Source organism: Sitophilus oryzae, unplaced genomic scaffold (genome assembly GCF_002938485.1).
Source record: "Sitophilus oryzae breed Bouriz unplaced genomic scaffold, Soryzae_2.0 scaffold_111_pilon_pilon, whole genome shotgun sequence".
In the NCBI taxonomy this organism is placed as follows: domain Eukaryota; kingdom Metazoa; phylum Arthropoda; class Insecta; order Coleoptera; family Curculionidae; genus Sitophilus; species Sitophilus oryzae.
Window position 1 is genome coordinate 7,896,937 of NW_022145749.1, and position 20,403 is coordinate 7,917,339.

General features: G+C 32.0%; 3 protein-coding genes across 15 annotated transcripts in view; 1 reads left to right on the plus strand and 2 right to left on the minus strand.

The window, feature by feature from the left end:
- LOC115885013 (rho guanine nucleotide exchange factor 7) overlaps nt 1–1,359 on the minus strand; it is a 45,987-nt gene extending 44,628 nt beyond the window's left edge. The window contains exons 1-2 of one of the 5 annotated variants that reach the window (XM_030903770.1): nt 1,319–1,359; nt 546–636 (exon numbers count right to left, since the gene is read on the minus strand). In XM_030903770.1, coding sequence (XP_030759630.1) covers nt 546–608 — 63 coding nt within the window. In that variant the 5' untranslated portion in view covers nt 609–636; nt 1,319–1,359. The other 4 variants (XM_030903763.1, XM_030903776.1, XM_030903785.1 and 1 more) reach the window with 4 other exon arrangements.
- Nucleotides 1,360–1,709: 350 nt separating this feature from the next.
- LOC115885084 (mediator of RNA polymerase II transcription subunit 11) lies at nt 1,710–2,819 on the plus strand. Of its 2 annotated transcripts, none has more exons than XM_030903865.1 (3): nt 1,710–1,859; nt 1,915–2,178; nt 2,231–2,819. In XM_030903865.1, the coding sequence occupies exons 1-3, from the start codon at nt 1,784–1,786 to the stop codon at nt 2,338–2,340; spliced, it is 450 nt and encodes a 149-aa protein (XP_030759725.1). In that variant the 5' UTR covers nt 1,710–1,783; the 3' UTR covers nt 2,341–2,819. The 2 variants fall into 2 exon arrangements, with proteins under 2 accessions (XP_030759725.1, XP_030759732.1); XM_030903872.1 differs by having other exon boundaries at nt 1,915–2,157.
- A 101-nt stretch (nt 2,820–2,920) lies between these two features.
- Nucleotides 2,921–20,403, minus strand: part of LOC115885043 (homocysteine S-methyltransferase-like) — a 46,545-nt gene continuing 29,062 nt past the window's right edge. For 5 of the 8 annotated variants that reach the window (XM_030903827.1, XM_030903812.1, XM_030903819.1 and 2 more), the window contains 5 exons: nt 17,447–17,670; nt 13,702–13,863; nt 13,169–13,431; nt 10,846–11,060; nt 5,787–7,656 (listed from right to left, as the gene is read on the minus strand). In XM_030903827.1, coding sequence (XP_030759687.1) covers nt 7,476–7,656; nt 10,846–11,060; nt 13,169–13,431; nt 13,702–13,863; nt 17,447–17,660 — 1,035 coding nt within the window. In that variant the 5' untranslated portion in view covers nt 17,661–17,670 and the 3' untranslated portion in view covers nt 5,787–7,475. Of the gene's footprint in view, nt 3,492–5,786; nt 7,657–10,845; nt 11,061–13,168; nt 13,432–13,701; nt 13,864–17,446; nt 17,671–18,882; nt 19,024–20,403 lie in introns of those variants that run through there. The other 3 variants (XM_030903850.1, XM_030903796.1, XM_030903841.1) reach the window with 3 other exon arrangements.

Below are 20,403 nucleotides of genomic sequence, written 5' to 3' on the forward strand. Positions count from 1 at the left end.
AAAAGTGAAAATTTTAAAAGCACATATAGATTTTTATTTACTAAAAAAAGTGTATTAATATTAAATATGACTAGTAAAAATTGCTGTTGTGATATATTATCAGTAAAACAGTTCCTGAAAATAATAGTATCACTAATGTTTTAAATAAAATAAAAGTATAATAGGTTTTTCTTTTTTTTGGTATTTCACTAGTTGTACTAAAAAAATTACTACAATTTTGAAAGTTCAATAACATTTTTTTGTAAATTAAAAAATATTAAAATAGCCAAGAACATCTTTTACTCTTTCTAAAATTAGAGTAAACTTTAAATGTATAAAGTAAGTTTTTTTAATATCTAAATATAATTATTTATCTGATATGTTTACTTATTAGTTGATAAAATGTGGGAATATAGTCAAACTATTATGATAATGCATATAGTATTAATTTACTCTAAGAATAACCAAAATTAGTCGGTTTATTGTTTTACTTAATTACCTTATTATAAGAAAGAAAGATTATAAGTTAAGAAAATCTATAAAAAAAGAAAGCAAAAATTACTTACTTCATCATTGTTGCTTCCTTTAAACGTGTATAATGCTTGTACAACTAATGGTTCCCCAGCCATGTTCTGCCATCAACACTTACGACAACACCTTAAAGTACAACTTGACTTTAATTAATGAAGAAAATCACCACCAAAAAAGGCACTTTTTACACGAAAAAAAGCCACAGCAAAAACCAGCTTATAGCAGTGCGTAAAACGACCGTCATTGGACAGCGAAAAATAATTTCAAAATGCCGACACATTCTTGGCATATGGTAAAGGTTTTTAGATAAAATTGGAAAAGTGCCAGAAATATTCTGAGCTCATTTGGATTTACAGGAAATTATAAATATGGTAACACAACATGAACCATTAATATTTATGTTAGAAAGTGTTTTAGCTATCATCCCAACAAAGTAATTTATACTAAAAGTTATAAAGCTCTTATGTGTTTGTAGTTATAAAATATTTTTTAGTTATTCCTATTAGACATCATATATAAGTAAAAGATTATAAAATGTCAAACCTGTTGCTAAATTTATCAAATTACAACATAAAAACTTATTAAAATAAAAATAAATATACCTATATCTTAATAACTTAAAAATTAATCAAAGGTACCTGAAATTATTCTGGTTTATAAACAAATTTCTAACTATTAGTAAACACGAATTCCAAAAACTACTCCAAATATTATATATCTTAAGCAATTGCAATATCAATTTTTAGAAGATATAATTAAACATTTTTAGATAAAATAATTCTAATAAAAGTCATAACAATAATCTTACCAGCTGATTGACAATTTACGTTTGTCGTTGATGAGTTCGTGATGGACAAATGAAATATGCCAAGACATATTGGATATTTATATCATATATAATTTTGTATGGTTGTTTATATTTAAATAAATAAATACGTACAGATACTACGGTAATTCTAATTAAGTTTATATACGGTCTAAAAAATTACTATTCTATCATAAATTGATTATTTTGTTGCTACAAAAATCTAATTTTAGAAAATTTTTATATTATAAAAATCATATATGAAAATTCTTCTTTTTAAAATGTTGACTTTTTACCAATTTAAATTTACCACAGATTAGCAATTAGAAGTGAATGATATTATTCTATGTCCACAGATATTTTCGAAAAAAAGAATTGTTCAATGGTTATTAATGTCAAAACAATTTTGAATAGGCTTGTTTTGCATATTTTTCATGATTTTTAAAACAATTTAAATAATAGTTAAAGATGACTGCTCCTATGGAAAGAATTCAAGTTTTAGACTCTATAGAAAAAGACATAATTACCTGTTTAAATAGCGCAGGTAAAAATTCTTATATTTTTAATTTAAAAACAATCTAACCCCTTTACTCCATTAGGACAAGTGTTCTCTGAGCTAAGTAAGGAAAAATCTAGTTTAAAACAGGCAGAAAATCATACTCAAACGTTCCTCAAAACATTAGGATCAGTAGAAAACAAGTTAACCGATCAAATTAATTACTTGACTCAAGTTTCTACAGGACAGCCACATGAAGGTTCTGGATACGCATCTCAAAAAGTGCTGCAAATGGCTTGGCATAGATTAGAGCATGCCAGGTCGAGAGTAAACGAACTAGAAAAAATTAAGTTTAAACATCTACAAGGCATGTGACCTTGTTTATTGAAATTGTAATATTATATTAGAAACTTTTTTAGGACGTACAGCTCAGCCGCAGCGATTGCAGACTCAAACACAACTACAGTCCGGGGCTAGTCTGTCCAATACAGCAATGAACGTGCCTCAAATTCAGTCTCAATCTACCTGACAGTTGACTGAAATGTATAAAGAATTAATATTTCGGATGTTAGAATATCAAATGTGTAGTGAAAGCACAAACAGGGCGGGAAATAATTGAAATAGTCAATAACAGCATTGTATAGACAGTATTAATAATTATGTGGAAAATTTAGCAAGTAAAGGTTTTTAACAAAATAGTGCATCTGCACCTCTTGTACCCTAAAATATAAGAAACAAAAAATATGTACCTATTTACCGTGTAAATATATTTTTCAGCTTAAATACTGTGTCATTTCTTTCTCGACAAAAACTTTATTTGACTAAAACTTATTTAATATAACTATATTATTTAGACTTGATTTTGTCATGCATGATTTATCTTTATCATTTACAGTGGACCAATTAGCTAAAAAAAAAAAAATTAAACCAAGCTTAGTCTGATTTATTTTTGGATATATGGAGGTGCTGGATTCAGTTCATCAATTTCCAAGTCTAAGGAAAGATTTTGACAGAAGACATCAAATAAACTACAGAAAATATAATTTCCTATGAATTAAAATGACAGATACATCTTAACAAATATAGTCAAAAAACTGGTATAATGGCTAGCATGAACGTAATAAAACACAGAAAATATAGTATTTGGTAAGATTCAGCTGTGTCATTAGCAAAAATTATTAAAAAATATAGAAAAGTGAAGATTTACTATATTTGTCAAGTGCTGCATATTTAAATTTACTAAAAAAATTGAATAAAATTATAAAGTGCTCATCAAAATGTATGAGTACATGTTATCAGTTATAAATGAACATTATTATACACATAAACAATTTTGTTTATTTTTATTTTATTCTATTTTTCTGAAATACAAATTAATAATAATACTAAAATAATCTCTCTACACAAGACTTTTACTAATTCTTGTCTCAATTTTATGAAATAAATTGCTTTTTATACTCTATGGAGACAAGTAACTCCCAACCTAATAAATAATGAAGAAAAAACAATGCACAAGTTTTAATACAAAACTAATTTTTCTTGTATTTTTCCACCTCTGCACGAATTTTCTTTATAACATCTGCAGTTGTTTTGCAACATCCTCCTATGCCACCTATGCCAAGATCTATCCATTTTTTTACATAATCTTCAATCTTTTCAATATTGTCTTCTTTTTGCCAACTGAAATATTTAAAAGTTTATAATATGTAGTAAAAATGGTAATTAATAACTTGGATCCAAATGTTTTATCTATTAAATTAAATGGTCTAAAATATAGGTCAATATATTTTTTTAATGTTCTGTCTATAGGGTTAGATTGTTAGATATTCCAAGTTTTTCTCAATGCTTGTCATATGACGTTACCTAGCTACATTTTAGCATATTACTTGTTTTTAAACCAAATTTTATGTTTAAATTATATTTAGATAAATACTGTATGATCGAAAAAAACTAGGCGGAAAAAACGGCGTCCAGTTGGCTGGGAAATGAGGATCGATGACATTTCCCATATAAATTGACAGAGATCTTTTTCATAGCCATCGCTGACGCCGTTTTTCTCGATCATACGGTACATGTACGGTACTATACTCTGTGTGTAAGTACGTATAATAATAATGTATTTAAATTAATACCTATTTGCGTATTATAATTTCATACAATATTTTTTAATTGTTACTGTTATACCAATAATTATTTCAATATTTTTCATTATCTTTTTAGCACATTTTTTCTATTGTCTCTGTAAGATATGTAGAGTTAGGGTTTTTACAGACATATGTAAAAAGTGTTAGTTATTATTAATAAACAAATATGTTTAATTCACAATAATAATTAATACACAATCAACACTTTTCTAACATATTTTGTATTTATTCAATATACAGGGTGTCCCAGGCAGAGCGTGCATTAGAAGTTTGTAGAGAAGTACAATATCTAGATCGGGGATTTTTTGCACATCATTGTTTCACAACGAGATCTATTGATTAAAAATATTTTCAATATGGCATATGGCGGCGCAAAATTTTTAAATATTTTTTTTTCTCAAAAACGATTAATGTTAGGTATAAAATGTGTGACATCAAAATTCATAAAATTTTCCATTGAATTTAAGTATGTAATAAAAAATGTAAATAAAAACACCATTTAATATAAGAAAGTTGTCGTCAACTTCCGGTATTTCTGGGAGTGCCGCCATATTGAAAATATTTTTAATCGATAGATCTTGTTGTGAAACAATAATGTGCAAAAAATCCCCGATCTAGATATTGTAGTTCTCTAGACGCTTCTATAATGAACGCTCAGCCTGAGACACCCTGTATATGTGGTTTGCTACTTCCCAAACTTATTTAATATTGTAGCAAATAAAACACATATTTCTTTTTTAAGAAATTTATTTAACAAATTATATAAACTTAATAATGCTTAAAAGATATTTGGTGTATTGTATATCGTGTATACAAAAATTGAGGGTTTGTTATGTTTAAAAATAACACAAAATATATATATTGTAGTATATAATTATTAAAGAAAACTTTTAAGGCACCTAGATATCATCAGAAGCTTCCCAGGTACATAGTCATTTCGTTATAAAAGTAAAAAGCTTTATAAAACACCTTTTAATATACCTATGTATAACATTTTTACGCTTTAAAGTAGAACAATTGAAAAGGCAGGTATGACTATACCGGGTGAGTCTCAAAAGTGGCTCACCCCTATAACTTTTTTATTTTTACAGATAGAACAACGAGATTTGGTATGTTAGTATATGACATAACTTAGGATTGGATGACAACTTTTAATTTTTAAATGGCACCCTCGGTATTTTTTTACTTTATTCGATAGAAAATGACAGTCTGAATAGAATGACATATCATATGTCAACTTTTGACATTTTCGCATATGGTTTATTTGAAATTGTAACATGCGGTTTATAACAAAAATTTGACTCGAAATGCCAAGTGTGTGGTATCAAATTATTCGTAAAAAATTCTTTTTCCAAATATGCTAATGAGCCACCCTCGTTCCATTTGAAAAAATTGAGATATGAATAAAAATACGATTTGGGCATCTTTTAGCCGGCCAGGGCAAGACACTAAAAACATTAGACAATCAAATCTATTTTTCCAAGGCTCCTTGATTAAAAGTTAGTGTTTTTAACACAGCCATGGCACTCTAGATTGAAATTTAAAATACAATTTTTTGAGCGAATATGTCAAAAGTTGACATATGATATGCCATTCGATTCAGAGTGGCATTTTCTATCGAATAAAGTAAAAAAATACCGAGGGTGCCATTTAAAAATCAAAAGTTGTAGTCATTTGCGGAGGAATTTAGTTATTCGATTAAGAGTGGCATTTTCTATCGAATAAAGTAAAAAAATACCGAGGGTGTCATTTAAAAATCAAAAGTTGTAGTCATTTGCGGTGAAATCGGGAGTGACTGAAAACAATTGAATATGCCAATCAATCCTAATTTATGTCATATACTAACATACCAAATCTCGTTGTTTTATCTAAAAAAAATAAATAGGGGTGAACCATTTTTGAGACGCACCCGGTATATTATATCACTGACTATTTAAAAAAATAAAATTCATCTATAGTCTGTCCTAAGAAAGAATCTATTACAGTGACAGTTGTTCCCTGTTATTTTAGCTCCAAAACTAAATTATTTGTTATAATATATTTTGTTGTCCCCTGTCGAAATCATATATTCTCTCTCAGGTCAGATTATGCTTATTTTCTTTCATATTCAGTACCTTTTATAAGATCTGTTTAGTTTTTGTCAGTGTTCGGACTTTGAATATTGTATTTCTTATTAATAATCAATATATAGTTTGAACACAATACATTTATAGAAGATTATACTTCATCTTCTGGCACATATAATTTTCAGAAAAGTTATAGATACTCTTTAAGATCAACATATACATTTCTAGAACATTTTAAATATTCTTAGAGTGGAACATCTCAATTTAAATATAAAAGCATACTTGTTAAACTTAAATAAAATGAATAGGGCTATATGGATAATGGTAAATTAAAATTCTAGACGAAACTATATAATTAAAAAAATCAGGTAATTTTTGACATGTTTGATCTTATATACGATCACTACAGCCTATTCATTAGACAGCCAGTCGACTTAGGATCATTTACATGGAAAGCTGCATACCTATCTAGATATTCGCTTCTTTTATGTTAACAAGTCGGATTCCGAGCTCCACTGAAGCTCCATTCATATATATACTATCGAGACTGCCGCATCGACTGCCTGTATCCTGTATAGGCTTGGTGCATTTCAACCGATTTTGAAATTTCTGACAGCAGCGCTCGGAACGGCAGAAATCAGAACTGTCCGACTAAGTTTATTTCGCGCCGTCTCGGTTACCGTTCAAGTTTATCGCATTCAAATAATATCGAAATCGTGGCTATGTAATAATATTGGAGTATTTTGATTTTTACTAGTGCAGTTATTGAAACTAAAAAAATCTTGGGCACGAAGTATGTGTGGTGTAAAGCTGTTTCGGGTAGTAAAAATTAATACGCGACGAAAATAGCTGTACTATGAGGATAAAATATAATTTAACCAATATTAATAGTATACGTCTTTTTAATCTTTAAATGGGTCTTAAGTACCTTTAAAAAAATGGTTACAGTTCAGATAGCCCCAGTTATATCCCAATTAGCAAAACTGGTGCGTAAATCTACACAAAACTATACTCGCTTACCATAGTTGGAGTAGCCGGTGTGTAATTACTCATCTAAAAAGTTATATTAGCTTGATATCAAAAGATTTACCTTTTTTTTAAAGAATTCTCCTAAATAGCAGTTACTAATTCTTTTCAAATAAAATAAAAAAAAACTCGTGTACTCGTACTCGTTAGTTAGGGTCGTGTATTTGTCGTGTTAGGGTCGTGATTACACCAAGCCTATATGAAAGAGAATAGGCGCGGCAGGTGAAGAGGCAGGTACTCAAAGACTAGCAAAGATGATCAGCTGACTAGTAAATAAGCTGTGCTATCACTCAGCTTGTTCTGCCCAGTACTTGTATCGCTTTGGTCAAAGCTGTTGCGTCGCACATTTAATTTTTGATATATATTTATGTTTTCCGCAACACAGGTACACAATAAAGTCATATCGAAGAAGGAAATCAGAAGCAGGTTTAAAATCGATGATCTTGTTTCCATTTTTCCACTTCTCTCTTTATTCTGGTTACGTCGATGGCGTAGGTCCTACAACAACCTCCGACAAACGTCACTCCTAGGTCCAACCATTTGGCAACGTAGCATTCGACTGGCTCGCATTTGTCCCGATTGATCCATCTATATGACGCCGTATCATCACTTAATAATGGAGAAAACAGATTGCGATTGTTAGTGGATGATTGATGAGTGAATAAGCGGTGGGAACAATGAAGCTGTTAGATATGTCGCGGTTTAGAGTAATAAAAATATTGACCTTGTCTTGTGTAGGTTTGTCCACTGCAGTCGTAGTAAAATCAAATCCTGATACTGGAACTTTTCTGACATTGGTATAACTCATTGGCATTTGTAACTAATTTGTAAAATTAATTTGTGACTTACTTTATTAAGGTCTATTCACGTTGGTATGTCAGTCACGTCTCAGTACAGTTATTGTACTGAGAGTCTCATTCTCGTTCAATCAACAAAGTCAACATCTGTGACGACTATTTATACTGCAGTGAGTGCAGTGTCAACGCGAAACCCCTCATCCGATGCGTTGAATAACTTAAGATTTATTTTGGTTAATTTTGTATATTTGCACGTTTATACCGTATGGTCTATCGGAACGCAGGAGAAATTCCATGTAAATTTTGAAAAGGTCAAATCTCCCCAGATAATTTTATGCAAAAATTGTATTAGACTTTTTTGAAGAGGCGTTAAAGTTGTATTGTCGTCTAGAATTTCGTTTTATTTGGAATAAGTATCTAAAAGTTATGTGCAAAAATGTACCTTCAAATTACTAAAAATTTATAATACGGCCCAGAGAAAACGACAATTAAAATACCAGCAAAAATATGATTGTCATTGTCAAATTCGATATCACATTTTTTTTGTTTACAAGAATTTCTGTGGTTTGAAAAAGGTGGTTAATTTTTTTCTGCATTGAAATGGTCATCTACAAAAGAATTAGTTGAACTGAGAATAGTATTTCAAGCATGACATGCAACATATATGCCAAATATATAGATGCCGACATATATGCCAAACCTTCATCAAAAGCACAACATTAAATAAGCAAGCTGTATTATATAGTATAGGTATTAAAGTTAAAAAGAATTATTTAATACACAGAGGCATAGCACAGTTTTTAAAACAGTTTCATTCATCAAAAGTATAAATAAATATAAAGAAGCTATACTGGATATATATGTCGATATAAGTAAATGGGCGTGTTTAGGGATGGTCGGCTGAGTAGCTGAGTAAGCGACTTCCCTAAACGGCCTATTTTTACACACAAAAACGGTCAGCCGCTGAGCAAAAGCCTCAGTTGTCAGTCAGCCGCTGTGTCCCCTGGATGCGCACAATATGTTTTGTAATAAAACTTTCCAAAAGGTTGATACCGAATTATATCGAAAATAAAGCAGTGTCAAGTTGGCTTTGAAATGACGATCGGACAACATTTGTATAACATTTAAAATGACAGCGATCTTCATTAACAAGCCATCTTTGACGTCGTTTTGTTTTTCGATCGTATAAAAAATTGTTGAACAAACTTGTTGAAATAACTTGTATCTCACGCGGGAGATCAGTATACGAAAAATACTGTTTTGCCAGACATTAAGACACACAACATTAATTTGGCAACATACATAGTACACCACTGCCAAACTGCATGGTAAGACAAACGTATTATAATGAGCAATTCAAATTTTATAAACATATTTATGTAGGCTCCCCCCCCCCCCCAAACAATTTCCAAAACATTAAAAATCAAAATATCTGTTCTTTTTAATCTAAAATACATATTACTTACAGGTGTAAAAACAGAAAAATAAATAAAATTATGTAAGATTAACGAAGAATAATATTAAATATGGTGATCGCAAAACAATTTCCGATGCGCGTGATCAACTTTGAGTGACAAGCGATGGCGACAGCGCTGCCAGATTGTGATGGATTTATGAGATTAATCTTAATTTAAAATTGACAATATTAATTAATAATTGATAATATTAATTACATATTAACAATATATTTATTATATCATTTTTTAAAGATTTTTACAGTTTATTTTTAATTTAATAACTAATAGTTTAGTAATTAATTGATTTATTTGTTTTATAGCTTATTTTACTTATTACATATTGGCAAAAACTAGTCCATTATGAAGATTATTCTAAGTGTTATTATGGTTTATTTATTTATTGGTGTACATCTTACAACGCCATAATAAGCGGTAATAAATAAGTAAGAGGGCACAAACTAATAATCTCAGAATTTAATAAAAACTAACGTAGAAATAATTTTGAGAGTGGTATAATGTGCTTATCAATCAATCTTACTACTCTGACTGCAGTCAAGGGTAATAAAGGATCTTTATTGTGACGTTCTCGTTCAAAATAGTTTATCAGGAAAGCTACAAGCTCTTTGCTTCGATTGTTTAAATGCTTCGGCATATTTTCAACATACAATTTCAAGAAATATAATACAAAAACTCGAAAATTAAGTTCTTAAAAGAACTCTTTGTGCTTAAAAGTACAATTTTTTAAAAAATACTATGAAAATCGGCAAACAATGAGAATTACTCTCAAAGATTCAACATCAACACGATATTTTACTAAATAATGACTGTCATTAGGATAATTGTCAGATAATAAACGATAACGATGCTGATAGCGGCGCAATGTGACCAACATGGCAATAATAAAAATCGCTTTAAACTATTTTTTGTAGCTTTAATCTAAATAAACTATCTGTTACAATCATTAGCTCGGTATCTTAAATTATACAACAAATTTAAACATTTTTGCCAAAATTTCAATTTTTTTAGTCAGGTTTATAGACTTTAGTGTCAATGTCGATATGATTGATGACGTGCATCGGAAAATGTTTTGCGATTACAATATAAATATTAAAGTATAAATATTCACACAGTGGAATTTTACATGAAGAAGGCAGATATTTGGATTATCAGTAGTCTGTCCAACGAGTCAGGCAAGATAACGACAGACAACATTTAAAAATTGAAAGAAACTACAATTTACATGTGGATTAAATTGACAAACAATATCTGTCACTGTCCAAATGTATCGTCTCGTTGGACAGATTTTAGTAGACAGTAGTCTATAGTCAGTAGAGCATGTGTAAATATGTTTATGAAAGCATTAAGAGTGTGTTGTTGTCATTCCCAAACTTTAAGCTGAATGATTCCAATTCCAGTTAATTACAGTATATACAAAACTTGTATTACCCAAAATAAATTACCGTAAATATGTCAAAGAATCGCAGACACAGTTTTGTATATACTGTATGTAATTAAATGTCCCATACAAAATTTTGATAACTTACCCCAATTCTACATTGTAACTTTCACCACTGTTTGGATAAACAATGAGAGGTATAGGATTGGCTCTCTTATCGTTAATTCCAGAGATCAGAGATTCAACTAGTCTAGGTGCTATACAATTAACACCGATCGCTACTAATTGGTCGGGACATATGTCATAACAAGCTCTTGCTGCCTCTTGAAAAGGTTCGCCATATGCCGTGGTTTTACCATCTTGCTGCAAAATGACATATTTAGATAGTTTATCACAGACTGTGAACTAGAAAATAAAAGTTCTTTATATTCGATAAAGATAAAAGCGATTTTACCACCGATCCACACGATGTCTTACATTGGGAGAAAAAGGAAAATGTAATATAGGTACCTACATCTACTGGATCTGTGTCTATAATTTCAAGAATGCAGACACAGTATTGGTGGATAATCAGTTTACTACAAAACATATTTAAATAAACAGTAATATATATTATAGAGTGATTATAGATCGCTAGCCTATACTAGGGCTGGCATTTCTGGTCTTGTGTGCCGGTTTTCGTGTGTACGAAGAGTACGGTAAACACGCTTAGTAAAATAAAATGTACTGAATAAAGACAGAAGGCAAGTATTTTCCCAAGCGTATGGAATTTAGCGTCAGATTAAGTAATTATGTAATAAATACTTCGTATTTTTGCTCCCTCCGAGTTACTAGATTGCCATCCATAGCGATTCACTCCTATACATGTAAACACCGACCCAAGATTTTACTTGCCTGCAGGGTATAGGTACGTCTACTGGATCTGTGTCTACGAAAGGAATTTCAAGCATGCAGCCACAATACTGGAGTATGATCAATTTACTACGAAACAAATTTAAACATACAGCAATATATTTTATAGATCGCTACCAATACACACGCGGACTCTGCCACATGGACTTTGCTACTCATTACATTGGCCACTTGCAAATTTGTCGAATTTTTATTGACGGGATGTATCGTCAATTTTTTTATGTTAACACTAACGGTAGTAGACCGAGCTTGGAGAACAGTGCAGTCGTGTCCGATAAAATAGTTCCGCAACTTTATTAACTTTTTATTGTTTTTCTTTCTAGTTTTTATAAAGATTATGTCTCATTTACGTGGACAAACGTTGACAAAAATAAAACTGATTTGGTATTTTTGAAATGTTTGTATATGTAAGTAATGTTATTTAAAATATCTAAAAACCATGCCCATGAATTGCACGCTACAGAGAATTTTGTTTCCCCCCTTACGGATGCCCCGTAGCTACAGAACGGATAGACATCTGGTTTTGTTAAAGCCCTGAGACTGTATGATGAGTTATAACTCGTTCTTTTTTTTATCACGCCCTCTCCTGCCGAAGGTTGGCGATCCAAATGGCAATTGTGGCTCTGGAAACTACAGCCCGGAAGATTTCCGCAGACGAGCGTTCAAACCATCTCCTTAAATCTTTTAGCCATGAGTGGCGTCTTCCTCTACTGATCTTTTCCCTTGCACTTTGCCCTCTATTATGAGGCGCAGTCTTTCGTATCTATCACCTCTCATCACATGACCCAGATATTGCATTTTTCTTTCCTTGATGGTGTTAATATCTCTTTTTGTTTCTTCAGGTGCTGGAGTACTTCATGGTTGGTGATCCTTTGTACCCATGAGATTCGCAGCATCCGTTTGTACACATACATTTCGAAGGCTTCTTTCTATTTTCTTTTCGGTCTGTGAATTTAGTGTCCAGCTCTCACATCCATAGAGTAACACAGAGAAGACGTAGCATCTGGCCATTCGAGTTCTGAGTTCCGCACTGAGGTCTTAACTCGGTATAACTCGTTATAACTCAAGAAAGGCAAACACACAATAGATCTGTAAGGTCGCGGTGATTAACTCCCCTCCTAAACATTCTACATTCTACAACATATATTTTAATGTGTATTTCCTTCACTAGCATCTGGTCTTCTTTCCTAAAAATTTAGGAGCAGTCTCGGATAAACACGAGACACGATTCCATTAAGACATCGCTAACATGGAGAAGAGATTTCCAGGAAAGATGAGTGCAAGCATGATGCGGAGTACTGCTGGTTTTTGGGACGAGAAAGTTATACCAAGGGTATAAATACTGAAAAGGGAAAATATGTTTAACATATAGAGGGGGCTCCCCCGAAAATAGTGGGTGGTAGAATAAAACGGGAGCTATATTTGGGGATTGAGGGCGCCATTTTATATAAGAATCTGCAGGGACGATGCCAGAGCTTGAGAAAAAAAAATGTTTTTGTATACCAGTGAAATTTATCCTCCAAATATTATGAAACAATCTGAATATACTAAGAACTTACACCAGCGGTAAATGATAACCAGGCTTTCGTCTCGGGGTATTTTTCTTTGAGTAGCGTCACCAACATTTCGGCTTCGGCTCGACAAGGAATGGTTTCTAGAGCTAAGAGATCTGCACCTCCTTCCAAGAGAGCATTTATCCGAGGTGTATGCCACTCCCTCATGACATCCAGTGACGTATTGGCAGCGTAAGAGCCTGTATATTCTGAGCCATCGTGTAAAGATGCTCCATAGGGACCTACAGAACCCACTACAAGAGGTCTACCTAAAAAAATGTGTAGTTTTAAATTAATTTCTTTGAAAATATAACTAGTACTGGTTTTCAACGTGTTTATTAAAATGTGATGCCCTCTGACGGACAAACGAAGGACTCTTATACATATAGAGGTAAATTGTGTCCCTCGTCGTATTTAGTTCTATGTCCACAAAGTACTGGAAAACTCTGCATACCTGCATAACACAGGGTAGAGTTAAAGTTCTCAAGTAAAAACATTTGAGAAAGTCATCTTCGATTTAGATTTACAAAAAAACTTACGGGCATTAGGAAATTCTTGCATATATCTCTCTACGGCAATTTTAGCTAGTTCCACAGCCTTCTTGATTAAGTTGTAGGCCTCTTCTTTCGTGACGTTCAAGTGTTTCACAAAAAGATCGACGTCCGCTTGGTAAGTGTTGGTTATAATGAGGTCAGCGCCAGCTGAAAGCAATATTAAGTTGTTAACCTGATTAATATAATTAATTGAAATCTAATCTATTTATAGACTGAAAACGGGCCTCCACTAAAACAACTTAAGTAATCTGCTACAAAAATATTAAGACGATTTTTTCGTAGATCCAAATTTTATTTTTAGTATTTTATTTATATAAACGGTTTTTAATAGATTTGTCTGCTAAAAAACTGAAGTGTTCTGGGGGTAGTTATATTTAGACATTTTAAATTGTTTTTTTTTCTTCATTTTTTGTGTTTCTGACGATGGGAGATATACAGGGTGGTCCAAATTGTATTTGGGAATCTTCGGCAGCATATTCTACAGATAAAAATAAGTAAAAAAGTCCGTATAAATGTATATCCTAAAAAGCTTAGTGTCGGAGATACGGGGTGTAGAAGTTTTATTTTTATTTCGCTTTTCTCCAAATAATTTCTGAACTAAGATCGATATTTGGATGAAAATTGGTGTCTGGATATTTTTTGACATGAGAAATTTGATTTTGATGTATATGACTCCTATTTGTAGGTGGCACCACCTACATGTTTTTGAACTGTTTTGAAGAGTTATTAGTTTGAAATTTTTCGTCCGTACCCGTATATAAAGTACTGAGTGAAAAAATATACCCCCGTTTAATATGAATGTAATGTCGTCTCCAATATCAATTATTATTTTTATTTATCATATTTGCAGCTTTTTAATTAGTACCCTGTTAAAAGTGTATTCCCCTATTCATAAACATATGTAAAAAATAGGTTTTCATTAAAAATATGATGAGCGTAATAATCATGCAGCCAGATCCTCTACTATTTTTACATAGAAAATCTTTTGATAATAGTATTATAGTGCAAATTAAATTTTAAAGAAATAAAAAATATTTGTCTGATAATTTTTTTTATTGTCCTATTGTTTTTGTGCAAGACCAAGATCAGTCTCGCTTAACACTAAACGGTATTATTTACAAAAAATACGAAATACGAAATATAAAAAATGGTAACGACGGGCGCTGGGCGGAAAAATTCAAGGTCGTGAGTCGTGACACACGAGCGAGACACAGCCTACGGCTTAGAAATAGGTAGTGACGCGATGTGTATTTGTGAGCAGTCCACGTGTTTATCAAAAATATTGGTATTTTAATACAAATTTTCTGAAAGTGAATCAAATTGTTTATTAATTTTTAATTTATTACTTTTTCAACATTTCAAACTAATGACTAAAACAACAAAATGTCCTTCAAATCCTTCAATTTAATAGCTGTTCGTAAAGCCCCGTTCTCAGAACAGCGACACGTCAAAATGACAATGCGATTTGTACAAAATTCAAACAGCTGTCAAATTTAAATTTAGTACAGCTCTCACTGGTTGTTTGAAATGTCAAACTGTTTCGCCAGCGACACGACGTCGTTCTGAGAACGGGGCTTAAGAAGTTTCACTTCAAATATGCGCACATAGTACACACATGCATAATTTTTTGTTAGTTACCCAACTAGCATTTATAGTGGCAGATACGTAACTGCTACTATCAAAGCCACTACAAAGTGGGCAGTGACCATCGGCGGCTACGTCGTATATTCGTAGCTGCTAAGTAACTGCGACCAAAATGGGGAAAGATTTTGAGTAGCCGGGTAGTGTCTTGGGTAGTTTTTGCCACTAAAAGAGTTACTATGATGTGTTACTATAAAGTAGCTCTATATAATATAATAAATCTCTATATAATAGCAATAAAAAGTGGTGAATGCGACTTATCCGGTACGAACCTGCCTAGTTGCTGGGCTGTGGCAGCCAAGTGTTATCCATCGACATGTGGAACTTTCGTTAAACTGTTGAACTTTATTCGCAGCGACTCCTTCATGCAATTTCACATTTCATAAAAATAAATGTCATGATGAAAAATAATTATGGAAGCCATTATTATTTTTTCGTTATTTGTTATTTACCGTGCGATTTTAACGCCTTTTTTAGGTAAATTCCAGAACGCAATCAACTTTACCGAATAAAATAGTGGGTTTATATAACAAAATTTTCGAGCGCCTCTCAAAATATTTCAAATTATTATATTATTTGCAATCGAAACTCATGGTTGTAATTAAAAAATAATAATAATTTGCTTGAAACCGGGGTCAAACTTTAAAATATTAGTCCACCAACAAAATAACTAAGGAAAAAAGCTTTAATCTAGGTATATTTAGCTCAAAAACGCATAATGTTTGAACCATTTGGCTGTTCGTCTAAAAATTCATGAAAAAAATATGGCCGTTTAATCCGAGTAATACTTTATAGTTCCATATGCGTCCACAAAGTACCGGGAACAATAACATATTAGACCAACCCTTCCCGTTTGGACCTTTAAAATCTTCGGATTGATAAAGTGACAATTGTAGCTACCCAAAGGCGACTTTATAGAAACAATAACTTTTTTGGAACTACATGGTCAACGATTCTTTGGAACCATAAAGTGATTTTTTCCAAGAAAGTTCCCTGCGCCACCAAATTGCCACTTATTGGAGCGTTATGCTACACTGATCGTGGCAGTGGCGACTGTACATTCCATTGGTACCATTATAACGTTCCGCCTTGTCATTTGAAGTTATTTTTTAGTTATTGTGCATTTTCTACTATTAGTGTTTCTATATTATAGTTCCACTTCTTTATTATTTGTATAATGTTTTGTATTATCTTTTGTTTGTTTGTTTGTGTACCTTGTTTGCTTGTTTGTTTACTTTGTTTACTTTACCTTTATCTACAAATTGTAAATTTTTTTGACAATAAAGGCTTTTATTTATTTATATTATTCAGAGCTACATGAGGTATAGAGTATTTTAACTTAAGTAAAAATAAGGATTATAGAAAGATGTAGTTTTTGTTTCTGATGTTGATGCATCGGCTCGCAGTGATTCCTTTTGTTTAATTCTAACCTTAGGGATTTTTCAAAATTTTAATAAAGCTTAAAAGCAAGTAAAAGAAAACACTAAAACAGAGTAGCACACGATGCAATCTGAGGCAATTATATTTATTAGGGTATATTAAGTTACGGTCACTATAAAGTAGCCGGTTTTGATCCCCGTGACTTTTTAGTGGCAATGGATGAGCGACGGCTACTTTACAGTAACCTAGGAAGGTAGTAGTAACCATTTTGCTACTTTCAATGCTACTATAAATTAGAAGTAACTAGGTGTCGTGGCCGCGACTACCCCGTAACTTAAATTGTTACTATAAAGTAACAAAAACTTAATGTAGGCATTATGGTAGCACTTGTTAGTAACCCCTACTTTGAAAACTTACTATAAAGTTTTTGGTCTTTTATGGTGTCATATTCGAAGATTCGGGTAGTTCCAGCCACTTCTTTAAATTACATGTTTGCGACTTGCAATCGGGGTGTTTATTTTCCACTTTTATGGTAGGTAGGCACTAACCGATTACTCTCGAAATATACTTCAAAGTGACTATTCCTTATAATGGCAGAGTGGGCCTAGGAACTATACTTTAGGGATGCTTTAGGGGCAGTGACATTTTAAAAAGGACTGGGAACTATTTGCTAGTTGGGTATAAACCATCTAGGTTAGATATTTTTTACCTCTTAAAAAATCTAAATGTGAATCTATAACAGCCTCAGGATTAGTGGATAGAAACCTAGCGCTCCACAAAACGTCACCATCGATTGGCTCGTCGACGTAACAGCTGAGTTGAGTGGCAAATCCCCCATCGAGAACGATGATATTCTGAGAATTACGTGTATTGTGGATATCTAGGTGTCTTTCAGTCGAACTACCAATACCAGGTGGTGCCATATTGTGTCTTCTGAAAAAAAAGAAGATCATTGTATCAATATTTTTCTAACGATGTTTTACATTGATGTTTTCGAAGAAACAGATCATCTGTTTTAAGTCTTAGACACTTTTTTAAGTTCAACGGCAGAAATCAAAAATTATCAGTGCCTATTTTACGCCGCTGTCATGTTGATCGCATTAAAATAATATTGAAATCGTGGTTTTGTCATTATATTTTATCTATTTTAATTTTTTGCTAGTGCAGTTATTGTGACTATAAAACACTCAGGTACGAAGTTTGTGTGATGTAACGCTATTTCGGGTAGTAAAAAATAAGTGAAAAAGAATTCGAACTAGCTTCGTGTTGTGTTGTTCAATTGTTAATAAAATTGCCGAAAAAATGTTAACGTGTAAAGGAGAGCGTAATTAGAGCGTTGTTGGGTGCAATAACATTCAATAACTCAACTTTCCCGGATCTTCAACTCTCCCGAAACAACATTTTATAGCTTCATAATTTCTTACACCGATTTGATCAATAGCAAAAATGGATTCAAGCAGTTCGACGAAACAAGTGCGGAAACAAAGTGCTCGTTACATAATAAAAAAATTTCGTTATAGCCGAAATAGCCCCAATTATGCCCCACTAGCAAAACCGGTGATTAAAACTATGCTCGTTTCCGTAGTTGAACTCATCTAAAAATTTTTTTTAACTAGAATAATAAATTATAATACAAGTTAGACCTTTCGAAGATATTAAAATATTTACTTTTTTTGTTTTTAGAATGTTACACACAAATTATACTTTCAACAGCGCTTTCAGATGGAGCGGACCGTCCGTCGTGTTTTTTCAAGATAGCCGTCGGACGGAGCATACGCGTCTATGTGAAATTGTTCATATAAAAACTCATGGTACTTGCTCGAAGTCGCGGACGCTCCGTTGCGGACGCTCCGCTTCATCTAAAAGCGCTGTAACACTTTTAGGATAATTAAATAATACATTTTTCGTATAGGTACGTGCCATTTAAACTTTAAACCCGTGTATTTGTATATACTAGTTGTTTACGATATTCTCCGATAGTGGCAGCACCGACGGAGAATGCACCAAGCCTATAGTAATCGTATCAATATTAGACATCTTGATTTCTATAATAATTATAACTTGGAACTCGCACTTGAAGATCTCCATTCAAATATAATTTTAACTCAAAAATTTGTAACTAGAATAATATATGATAATACTTACTCCATGATTACGTTACGATTATGAGTGTTATTTATTTCTTAAAAATTGAATTTACTATACAAATTACTTAATAAAGGTCCTATATAACAAATTATACTTTATTCTATAAGTGTCCCTCAACAATTCCTATACACAACTAAGAGCGAAATAACATTTATTGCCATGATATATCAATATTTTTGACCGTCCTTGCAAATAATCACTGATTAGGCCACAATTAGAGTTATCATAGATAAAAGATGATCTTTCAATTTTGAAAGTAAACATCTCTGCGCAAGAGGTCAGTAGCACCGCCAAAATATAATATATTTAGAAAACCATGTGATCAAACAACATAACAAATTAGTTTTATTTGTGATTACTTTTTTATTATGTACAAGATGTTTCATGCGACTGTTTTTAGAAGATAGAGAGTCAAAGTTGTATTTCTTCCATAGAAAATCCCCAAATTAAGATAATTAGGAAATATCTTCCGCATGTAATAAAACTGCATAATGTTGTTGTGAACTGCACCATGTTGAAGTTTCAGCTGATGCCTTTAACTCTTTTATAAATTGTAAGAGAGTTTTTATTGATTGGGATTCTTTACCCCTATATGAATATGTTAATATAATGCGTTGCTATAAGTGCTGGAAATATGGACATAAAGCTGTCCACTGTCGTCAGCAGCATGTTGTTTGTCCATTGTGAAACGGGCAGCACAAAACAACTGACTGCAAATCGACAAATGAAGAATGCACAAAATGCAGATATGCATGTGAGGTAATAAAAATGGATGTGGGGACTATAGACATAATGTTTTTGATAAAAAATGTATTTGTTACCAAAGAGCACAAGAAAGAATCAGAGCTAGAACTCATTACATATAGCAACCAGTGAAATCCGAACCGAAATTGCCAGAGAACACGTCACTTTACGTCATGCATCAAAACATACAGTGCTTAAGGAATAAAATCTCAGAAACTGAAATTGTAATTAACTTTTTATTATGTACAAGATGTTTCATTCGACTGTTTTTTTTGGGTCTAATTTGAATGTTTTAAGTTGGGTTATTTTCAAAGTTATTTCCATTCTTTTGAAAATATTTTCCACTTTCTGACATTTACGATTTAACCGATTTTCGTAAATCTAAGATTTGTCAGCATTCATGGGACACAGAATACAGAATTTTAATTCTGTAAACTTTGGCACAGATAGAGTTTACAGAATTTTATGTAGATTTTACCAACATAAAAATTATGATGAAAGAATCGATAGCCTTTAAATGAAAAATAAAAGAGACTTTTTTAATCCAAACTAATATAAATATATTGCTCAGGAAATCAATTTCTGTAGAGGTTTGGTTTGGTTTGGTTTGATATATGACCCATGAATGCTGACAAATCTTAGATTTACGAAAATCGGTTAAATCGTAAATGTGAGAAAGTGGAAAATATTTTCAAAAGAAGGATATCAGCACGAACATCAAGGCTGGATAGAGTACGAAACGAGACAATTAAAGACAAAATGGGTAGACAGAAA